This window comes from Bos javanicus, chromosome 7 (genome assembly GCF_032452875.1).
Source record: "Bos javanicus breed banteng chromosome 7, ARS-OSU_banteng_1.0, whole genome shotgun sequence".
Taxonomy (NCBI): Eukaryota; Metazoa; Chordata; class Mammalia; order Artiodactyla; family Bovidae; genus Bos; species Bos javanicus.
This window is the reverse complement of record NC_083874.1, coordinates 42,583,810-42,594,646: the sequence shown is the minus strand read 5'-3', so window position 1 is coordinate 42,594,646 and position 10,837 is coordinate 42,583,810. Positions and strand designations below refer to the sequence as shown.

Sequence of the window (10,837 nt, the reverse complement as noted above, 5' to 3'; positions counted from 1 at the left end):
GTAGGGTGAGCTGGGTGTGCTCCCGCAGAAGCCCTTCCCCAAGACGCACCCCCAGGCCCCAGTGAATGGGGTGCTCTCAGCCCCTGGCCTGGGAAGGCCACTTTCTACGAGGCAGACATAGACACTGAAGCAGAAAGGAGTAAGTGAGTGACATCATCTCAGGCCATGCCAAACACCACGGAAAAGTCATGCCAGATGCCAAGATGCAGAGAGACCCAGGGATCGGTCTGCCTTCCCGAGGAGGCGCCCCCCAGGATGAGTGTGGGCAGAGGAGTGCGCACACGTTTAGGGGACAGTACGGCAGAGCAGCAGAAAGGGACCAGCAGGTGAGGCTGGAGGGCTGGGTGGCCCCGGGAGCCCCAGTTACATCTCGGGGGGGGAGGCACCTGCAGACAGGCGTGCTGGGGGTGGAATGTGGGCCGAGAATGTGGGCAGGCCATTCTCCGGTTGCTGGGTGACCACAGACACATTTGGGTGTTGCGGGAGCAAGGCTGGGGAGGGCCTGGCACATGGGGGACCACCAGCAAAACTCGTTCTATAACCACCACACATCGGAGGCCGAGGACCAGCCAGAGAGGGGGCAGGATGATGTCTCATTGGGCCTCCAGGGCACAATATATGAGAATGTAGGGTCCAAGGACCCCAAGTTCCAGGGTCTGGATGATAGGGACCTGAAACTGGAAGACCAAGAAGAGGAGATTCCCCCAGAGGAGGTGGCTGGGGAAGAATCTGTGGATGCCCAGAACCCAGAAGAGGCCCTCTTGGAGCTTGAGAGGGTTCTGGAGAAAGACATGGAGGAGGGCGTGCCTGAGATGAGGTGGGCTGGGGAGCGGGCGCCCAGGCTGGGGTGTGGCAGGGGTGTCCCTGGGGGTGGCTGCACTGGCCTGGGGGCTCTGGACCTGTGCCCTCACTCTTAAGCGTGAAGGGGTCAGCTCCTTGCTGCCCCGAGGAGGATGTTGGCAAACCGCCCCTGTCCATGTGGCAGGAGACTTGGAGTGGGCAGAAGTCAGATGGCAGAGTTGAGAGGTTGTGAGCAGCCATCCACAGACAGAAAATGAAGCTCTAAAGCTGAAATCTTTCCAAGTACCACAGATCACCAGAAATGTTTTTGGGTGAGAGGAGGACACCGGAAAATGAGTGGGTGCTCCCTCCTACCTGTGGGACCCTGTGCCCTGGGATATGCCTGGGTTCCTTGGCTGGAAGCCCTCAGCCCCTACTCCTGGGTCAGCACACATCTCCTTGGACACAGACGGGGCCTTTGCCCTCCAGGCACATTGATTTCCAGCTCCCACAGAGCTGGTGTGACGAGTACACAGATGGCATGTGATGTGGCTGGTCAGGCAGGGGAATGGGGGCGTGGGTGGGGCTTGGGGAGTTCGTCTGAGCCAGGAGGGGAGACGGGATGTCTGGGGCTCTTGGGGGCTTCCTGGGGGCACTCGCCCTGGCTCAGCATCGCCTTTGGGGCCCAGCAGTGGGGAATTGAGGGACTGGCTGGTGGCAGAGCTACAATTTCAGACCAGGTCTTGGTGGTGCAGGGTTCTCCTCTAGAGGACGGGGCGGGAGCAGAAGGGTGGGGCTGCCGGCTCGGGGAGCAAGGGCTCGACCTCACCATCCACCTCCCCCCAGGCGGCTCTCCATCTCCCAGAGGATCCCTCGCACCTCCACGAGCCCAGAGAGAAAGAAGAGGAGGCGGCTCTTTGAGCTGGCGAAGCCCAAGACCAACTGGCAAATCTTAAAAGACAGGTGAGGCAACGGGCCGGCGGGCAGCAGGCCTGGTGGGTGTGGTGGTGGTGGGGGCAGTCTGAGAGGGGATGTGCAGCAGCCCCAGACCGACCTGGTCCAGCAGAGCCCAGTGCGGAGGCTGGCAGGCCTGTCTCCCGCAGGATGGGGTGCTGCTGCAGGGGCCATGCCTGGGTGTCCCCGCGCATGCGGAGCCTGCAGTTCTGTATCTACTGGTGAGTCTGGGGCCCCCTCCTCTCCTGGGTGGGGGAGCGCTGAGGGCTCTGCACTGGGCCCTACCCCAGGATTCTCAGTTCCACCCGGAGCTCTGGACTCCAGCCCCTGCCTGAGGTGGGTCTGTGCCAGTACCGCCTGGGCTCCCTTCTCAGTTATGCCTCTTTTTTTCCCAGCTCCCTCTTTCTCTGAATACCAGCCTTGCTAAATAGTTTATGCTCTCCCATGCCCCTAAGGCCTCCCTGTCTTGTTCCTCTCTGACCGGCCTCTGCTGCCATCCACTTGCTATCTCCCTTTCTCCCCCTCTAGTTGCACTCCTCCCACTGTTTGTGTTCATGGGGTGCCCTGAGCTCTGCTTCTGAGTGGGGTACACCCGCTGGGGCTGGCTCCCCTCATGAGCCCTGCTGGCTATGTTCCAGGCCATCCGTGTACTGGACAGAGAGATTTCTCGAGGACACCACCCTCACCATCACAGTGCCCGGTAGGTCCACCTGTCCTTTGCCTGTGCTTCTTTGTGGGGGTGCTGGAGTGGGGACTGGGGCTGGCCTGGTGCCTATGGCCCGGTTGCCCCTATCTCACCCTGACCTGTGCCTGGCTCTGATAGGGTAGACTTTGGGGCCTCCCAGGCCCAAGCCTCTCAGGGTCCCTGTGGGACTGCCCCTCCCCTGTCTTTCAGGAGTGTCCCCCCAGTCTTCCAAGGAGGGTGTCTCCTCTCCTAGCTGGAGGTTGGTCCTGGGGGAGGGGTGGGAGCAAACTCTCCAGGGGAAATCGCAGTTTGCATCTCAGCCAAAGTGGTGTCAGTATGAACCTCACAAAAGACCCCTTCCTTTCCAGAGCTTGTATCTGGAGAGACACTCAGAGCCTCAGGGCAAGTTCTCACTCAGGTTTAGAATTCTCCCCACCCCCAGTTAGCACGGAGGCCCCTTCAAGCCCAGGCCCATCCTGACTTCAGGCCCAAATCCACAGTAGGGCCAAGGAGCTGAGGGGCCTGAGCAACCCCCCTCATGTGTCCTGTGGTCCCCAGTGGGGGTGTCTGGTATGAGCTGTCACCTGGTATGAAGCCAGGTCAGGAGGAAGAGAGCCCTAGGTGGGAGGGGAGGGCAGCTTTCTAGGGCAGCTGCTTCTCCTTTTGTGCAGAGGTGTCCCGCCGGGTGGAGGAGCTGGCCCGACCCAAGAGGTTCTACTCGGAGTATTACAACAACAACAGGTAGGGGGTTATGGGCAGAGACCTCTCTCCATCGGGGTGTTGTAGCAGGGGAGGGCCCAGGTCTGGGGGCCAGGTGACCATCCACGCGGCCTGGGCCTTGGGCACCAAGCCTTTGAGGCCCAGTGGCCCAGACGGGATGGGATGCTGGTGGGTCTCAAGGCAGGTGCTCGAGTCCCCTAGGCAGCGGGTGGCTGTGAGATTTACAGTTTTAGGTGCCTGCCTCCTGGTGCGACTCTGTCTTAGCACATGGGGCTTCCATGATGGCCAATGTGGGGTCTGAAGTTATTCCACACAGACTCTGCTTTTATCTCTCACTCACACATGGAAAGATAAGTGACTGAGGGGAGTCCCACTTACGGGTGTTAACCGGTTCCAGCCACTGGCTCTGTGCCGGTCTTGTGACAACAGCTTTTCCCCTTAATGCTGGTCAGAGCATAATATGGAGGTACCTCTGAGGGACCAGTAATCCAGGGTGACCTCTGTGGGACCTGTGATCTGGAGTGACCTCCATACAAACAGTTTTGTCGTGCTCGCCCCGGAGGGGAGGGCACTGGGCCTTCTGTTGGGCTGACAGCATTTATCTGCTTCATTCCAGCCTCACCCTAGATTACAGGTCACACAGAGGTCACCCCAGATTACAGAACTGCATGCCAGGCTCACAGAGGTGAAAATAAAAGAGGAATTGGCCTCGGATCAATGAAATAAGGCTGTTTCTGGGGCAGAGGCAGAGTTGAGACATGAGTTTGAGGGGCAGGCAGGGCTCACTTCATCCCTTTGGTCCACCTCCTGACCCCATCCTGATGGCGGGGGCTGTGGGGGTGGCAGGGAGGGTATGACCCAGGAGAGCATTGCTCCATCCTTGAAAGGAAGGTGGGGCTCTGTTAGGGGTCTTTTAAGGACTCATCTTGGAGGGATTAGAAAACCCTCTTCTGCACCAGGCTCCCCTGAACCCCAGAATCAGAGAGGAGTCGCATATGTGTGCACAGACACATCTTCCTGCAGGGCCAGGGTCTCAGATACACACAGACACGGCCCCCGGGTTGGCTGGGGTCTCAGACTTAGGCTCTCCCTTAGGACCACTTCTATCTGGCCCATTCCGCGGTCTACCTTGGAGTATCGAGCGTCCAACCGCCTACGGGAACTGGCCACCCCTAAGGTCCGAAACAACATCTGGAGCATAAACATGTCCGAGGTGGGTGCCCTTCCGTCCCTGGAGCTCCCTGGCTCCCTCTGGGGGGCCCGCCTGCCCCCCACCCCCACCCAGGGGCTCAGAGGACACACAAGGACAAGAGGGAACAGGGGTGTGGCTGCTTCTCTTAGCCATGGGGAGTCCCAGTGTAGGTTCAAGAAGCCCCGCCCCTTCACTTTCCCCGCCCCTCCACTTCCCCCACTCCCTTTACTCCCCCTCCACGCCCACCCCCCACCCTTTACTTTCCTCCCACCCCTTGAAGGCGGGCAGGGACCACGCTCCGCTGCCGGTCAGGTCAGCGCGGAGGGGAGCCCCAAGCCATCTGCTTGAATGAGTGCATGACAACCGGTTCAGAGGTGACACCAGAGTTCAGTCCATCCTGAATCTGGCCCTTATCTCTCCCCATGTCATGTGGGACCTTAGTTCCCCGACCAGGGATCGAACCTGGGCCTCCTGCATTGGGAAAAGTGAAAGTAAGAGTCTTAGTTGCTCAGTTGTGTCCGACCATTTGTGACCCCCCATGAATTGTAGCCTACTGAGCGACTGATCTGATCTGATCTGAGGCTCCTTTGTCCTTAGAATTCTCCAGGCGAGAATACTGGAGTTGGTTGCCATTTCCTTTTCCAGGGGATCTTCTCGACCCAAGGATCGAAGCCAGGTCTCCTGCATTGTAGGCAGATTCTTTTACCATCTGAGCCACCTGCATTAGAAGGGGGAGTCTTAACCCCTGGACCACCTGGGAAGTCCTGGGCCATGTGGTTTAACATACATTGAAGAGCTTGTCCCTGGGTGTTTTTGTGTGGTTGTTTGATAGACCAACCCTCCCCGCCCGCTCCTAACTTGAAGAATTTTACAACTGAATTCAGACATCACACGGTTTGTGATGGTTTAAAACCATACCAACAATGGGGAGCAGTTTTTCAGAGTTATCCTTTGGGCTGCAGTCCTCATTTTGCCCCAAATAAAGCTAACTCACAACTCTCAAAAAGATAAAAAAATAAAAATAAAGTAATAAACATACCAACAATGGTCCAACTAGAAGAATTTAACAATAAAACCTTAGTGTTCAAATCCCCAATCCATGTTCCATTTCCCCGGTTGTCTCAAAGAAGGCTTCACAGTCAGTTGGATTGGACAAGGATCCAGAGGAGAGTCTGGCCTCAGCTTTCCCCAGCAGGTGTACCTGCTGTTTTCCCGACCCCCCGCCCTGCCTCTGCTGGTTCAGCCTTTAAGCCCTTTTATGCTCCAGCACCCTCTGTGGCTCCCCAGTGCCTGAAAAAGCTGGCAAGATAGGCCCTTCTCCACCCTTACTCTCCCTTGTGCCTCCTGGGGGACTAAATGAAGGTCCCTCAACAGGTCTCCGGCCCTGGCATGCACAGGGCATGGAGTGGTCATCAATATTATTTGAATGTGTGGATGAATGAATTTTCCCTGCCTGTCACCCCTCCAGGCTGGCGGTCCCCTGAGGGTAGGACTGCAGGCTGATTTATCCACCTCAGCTGGTGACTGGAGCTGTGTGGACCATTGATGGGGGAGAGAAGGAGGGGAAGAAAGGAGTGGGGATGGAATGGGTGGTTGAGAGGGACATAAAATTGTAAACACCAGGATGTCTTTGGTATGAGTAGTATATGTAATTTCTAAGCAGCACAATTTCAGGAGGAAAGAGACACACATTTTAATGATGGCCCTAAGGATCATTTCAGCCAATCTTCTGCCTCTGGGCAGTACCCAGCAGGGTGCACCCAGTGGAGAGCTTCTGTAAAATGTTAAATGTTTCACACAAAGTGCTTGCGCAATTTACCCTCCTACCAGCCATTCATCGGGTCTCTGTCCTCCCACCTTCCTGCCAGGGCTGGATAAAGCCAGACTTGGTCACTTTTGTCAAATTTGTTGGCATGGAGTGATATTTTGCTGTTTTAATTTACATTTCCCTGGTGCACAGAAAGGATTATTGATCCTTTGGGCTTACTTTCCTTCATGATTAGCTATTTCCTACTGATTTTTCATGTTATTGGCTTAGAGAACCTCTTTATATGTGATGGCTACTAATCCTTTGCCATGAAATTAAAAGATGCTTACTCCTTGGAAGGAAAGTTATGACCAACCTAGATAGCATATTCAAAAGCAGAGACATTACTTTGCCAACAAAGATCCGTCTAGTCAAGGCTATGGTTTTTCCTGTGGTCATGTATGGATGTGAGAGTTGGACTGTGAGGAGGCTGAGCACCGAAGAATTGATGCTTTTGAACTGTGGTGTTGGAGAAGACTCTTGAGAGTCCCTTGGACTGCAAGGAGATCCAACCAGTCCATTCTGAAGGAGATCAGCCCTGGGATTTCTTTGGAAGGAATGATGCTAAAGCTGAAACTCCAGTGCTTTGGCCACCTCATGCGAAGAGTGGACTCATTGGAAAAGACTCTGATGCTGGGAGGGATTGGTGGCAGGAGGAGAAGGGGATAACAGAGGATGAAATGGCTGGATGGCATCACTGACTCAATGGACGTGAGTCTGGGTGAACTCTGGGAGTTGGTGATGGACAGGGAGGCCTGGCGTGCTGCGATTCATGGGGTCGCAAAGAGTCGGACACAACTGAGCGACTGATCTGATCTGAATCCTTTGCTGAACACACTGCAGTCTAACTTCCTAGCCAGTCTTTTGTCTTTCAGCGTTGCTTACGGGATCTTTTGACCCAGGGGTGTGTGAAACAGCTCAGGCTGCTTTACTCTTTCCCTCTAACTCTGTTTCTAGGTGTCCCAAGTGTCCAGGGCAGCCCAGATGGCCATTCCCAGTTCGAGGATCATCCGACTGGCAAAGCCCAAGGCTCCAGCCACCCTGCTGGAAGAGTGGGACCCCGTGCCAAAACCCAAGCCACATGTGTCAGACTATAACCGCCTTCTTCACCTGGCCAGTAAGTGGGTCCCAGGAGGTGCCCGATGTCTCATGAAGCACCCTTCCACACTGGATGCAGTTGGGAGCAGCCGGTCCACTTGGAGCTGGTTCTACAAGATTCGTGTTCCCCTGACTCCCACTAACCTGCAGACCCACTGTCTGAATCCCTGTGGGCAGTTCATACTGCATCTGCTCGCATTCCCTGGGGGCTGGCAGAGGGTATCACTCCCCCTGGGATGGAGGTTGTGGGCCTGAGCCGAGTGCGTCATCTGAGTGGGTCTTCCAGCATGGCATGTAGGCACAAAAGGGAAACCTGGGATGCAGGCCAGTGCCTGGAGAGCCAAGCTGGGACCTAAGGGTGCTGGCCAGAGTCTCTGCCTGTCCTTGAAAACAAAGGAAGACCTGGCTCCCCCACAACAGAAGTAATATGCAGTAATTGTAGGGAATCTGAAAAATGTAGCAAGGCATGAAGAAAGGGATCTCACCACCTAAAGGTGGTCAGGGGCTTTGGGAAACTCAAGTGTGCCCCAGCTCCTGGTACAGGATCACCAGGGAGCTTGACTGGCCATTTCGGTTTACTCTGCTGTGTCTTTTTCTCAGTTTCCTATTTCCTGTTTTTATTGGGGGATTGGGGGAGGGAATTAATTTGCAGCAGCTCTTTATGTAAGATGATCACTAACCCTTTGTCGAGCACTTTGCAAAGTAACTTCTTCCCATTCATTTTTCTTTCGAGCTTGCTTATAGTTTCTTTTGTTTGTTGATTCATTCATCTGTTCCCTTGGTGGTGGTTTAGTCGCTCAGTTGCGTCCTCAACTCTTTGTGCCCCCATGGACTGTAGCCAGGCTCCTCTGTCCATGGGATTCTCCAGGCAAGAGCACTGGAGTGGGTTGCCATTTCCTCCTCCAGGTGATCTTCCCGACCCAAGGATTGAACCCGCATTGCAGGCAGATTCTTTACCACTGAGCCACCAGGGAAGCCCCTTAATATTCGTTAAAGTATTCGTTGAATTTGTTAAAAATTGTTTAAATGAACAGAGACACAAGCACACACGCACTTCTGCCTCTCTCTCACACACACACACATGCATAGACACACACATCTGGAACATAAGCACACGTACATTTGTACATACACATGTGTGTGTATTCATCCAGGCTTCACAGGAGCATGTTATCAACGCACATCCCTCTGTGTGTGTGTATGTATGGATAAGACTGGCGTAGGGCTGTGTATTTCCAACTGCAGACTCCCACCCACTGATAGTTCTGACCAGCATTTAAAAAGTGAAGAGAGGAAACACGCAGTGCAGGGTCCCTGGGCAACACTGGTCCATGCAGTACGGGTTCTGTGTGGCTGTGGACAGGTTGCACTGTTAACTTGTGACTGATAGATTTTCAGAGCCCAGATGTTACAACAGGGGGAGCCCCTGAGTCTCCCTGAGGACTCCAGGAAGGTGGGCTCTGGCAGGTCCTCCCAAGGCCCCCCAAGTACCCTCTTTGGGGGCCTCAGCACAGGCTCCCATTGTTTTCACTGAGTGCCTCTCCCCGGAGCTGCAGCTCCTCTGCTGAGTGGAGACGGCCTTTTTGCATTTGCAGAGTCTTAGGGCAAAGAGGGGTTTGGAAAGGAAACCCTCAAAACTGAAGGGCCTAGAGACAGGAGTGCTCACCAGTAGTCACCAGCGGTTACTCGCTCCTGGCCCTCATGTGGGCCAAGCCCTGAGGCTCCCACTGTGGGGGAAGGGGTGGTGAAGAGGTAGGGGGTCCAAACAGGAGCAGGGCCAGGGGTCCTGGCCAGTGAGCAGTGGGCCAGGCTAAGCTACGGGTCTACTCTGAGACCCGTCTGTCCATGACTGAAATGGACTGAATGTCAATCAACCTATTGATTTAATTCAATTAATGGATTTTATTAAAATTAAATAAGATAAAATCCCAGTCCATATGGGGTGCTGGTCATGTGTAGCTGGTGGACCCTATGGGGAGGACCCAGCTGGGGCCACAGGTGCATGGGCAGTGGGGCTGATGGAGCCCCTGCCTCACCCCCAGCCACCAGGGCACCTATGTCTGCCCCTCCAGTCCCTGTCTGGGCCTGTGACCATTTGAGACATTGTTCTTTATGCTCACCCTTCAAAACGCACAGTTCAGTACTTCCCAGTACACTCACAGACAGCCATGGGCACATTACTACAACCCATTTTATTTATTAAAAAAAATTATATATTATTTTATTTATTAAAAAAATTTTATTGAAGTGTAGTTGATACAATATTGTGTTAATTTCTGCTGAACAGCAAAGTGACTCAGTTATACACATTCTTTTTCATATTTTTTTCCATTATCTTTTATCACAGGAATTTTCAACTCTTAATTTTGTATTGGGATATAACTGATTAACAATTCTGTGACAGTTTCAGGTGAACAGTGAAGGGACTCAGGCATACACATACATGTATCTGTTCTCTCCCAAACTCCCTCCCATCCTGGCTGCCACATACCATTGACTTATAGAACATAACAGCAGAACTCCAGGTATCACTGGATATTGACTATAGTCCCCTGTGCTCTACAGTGCGACCTTGTCGTTTGTCCATCCTGTGTATAATATAGTTTGCATCTGCTTACCCCAAGCCCCCAATCCTTCCCTTCCCTCCCACCTCCCCCACTGGCACCCACCAGTCTGTTCCCTATGTCCCACAAAATCAAGTCCAGAACATTCCACCACTCCACAGTGACGCCCCATCTCCATCGGCTGGCCCCCTCAGCCCCTCCCCAGCCCCTGACCACCAGGAACCCACTCACTTTGTGGGTCAGCCTGTTCTGGACATTTCCCACCAGTGGAATCACACCCCATGTGTCCTTCTGTGTCTGCTTCTCTCACAGAGCATCGTGTTCTCAGGGTCCGTCCATGTGGTAGCGAGTGTCAGGGCTTCTCTTCACGGCTGAGTGATGCTCGTGTGTATGGAGAGACACGTGTGTTTATCCATCATCTGCCGAGGGACAGGACACTGAACTTGGGAGCTCTGACTCAGAAGATCGCTCTCCGTGGGGAGGGGGGCTCGGGCTGCTGACACTGCGCCCTCTCTCCCGCCCCCTCCAGTGCCCAAGGTCCAGTCGGACAAGTGTGTTCCTGACCGCGACCCGCGCTGGGAGGTGCTGGAGGTCACCAAGAAGGCAGTGGCTAGTCCCCGCATCCTGTCTCTGGCAAAACCCCGAGTGCGGAAGGACCTGAATGAGGGCTACGACCCCTCCCACGTGTCCCCTGCCGCCCTGGTGGCGCAGGCGTCCCCTCGCCTGTACGAGCTCGCTACCCCCAAGACCATCACCAAGAAAGCATGAGCCTCAGGCCTGGCCCCTGAGCCCGTTCCCAGTAAACACCCAAGTGCAACCTGACCCTGTGTGTGGCTCTGAGCGCCTTGGCCTGGAGGCGGGAGGACAGTGGCTGAAAAAGGAGAAAATAATAATAATGATGTTTATGTTTGCATCCAGCCTGCAATCCTGCAGCCTTTTTTCCCACTCATGTTCCCCTGCCATCGCCAGCCCCTCGGACAGCACACCTCCCACTCCCCATGTCAGAAATTCCCCTCCAAGTCCTTCTGGCCTGATTT

The 10,837-nt window shown here is 54.5% G+C and overlaps 1 protein-coding gene across 2 annotated transcripts; it reads left to right on the top strand.

Moving 5' to 3' along the window:
• The first annotated feature begins 453 nt into the window (after positions 1-453).
• Positions 454-10,622, top strand: SPMAP2 (sperm microtubule associated protein 2). Of its 2 annotated transcripts, XM_061423238.1 has the most exons (8): positions 454-817; positions 1,627-1,743; positions 1,884-1,955; positions 2,373-2,434; positions 3,091-3,160; positions 4,235-4,352; positions 7,096-7,255; positions 10,330-10,622. In XM_061423238.1, the coding sequence occupies exons 1-8, from the start codon at positions 510-512 to the stop codon at positions 10,566-10,568; spliced, it is 1,146 nt and encodes a 381-aa protein (XP_061279222.1). In that variant the 5' UTR covers positions 454-509; the 3' UTR covers positions 10,569-10,622. The 2 variants fall into 2 exon arrangements, with proteins under 2 accessions (XP_061279222.1, XP_061279224.1); XM_061423240.1 differs by lacking the exon at positions 1,884-1,955.
• Positions 10,623-10,837: the final 215 nt, after the last annotated feature.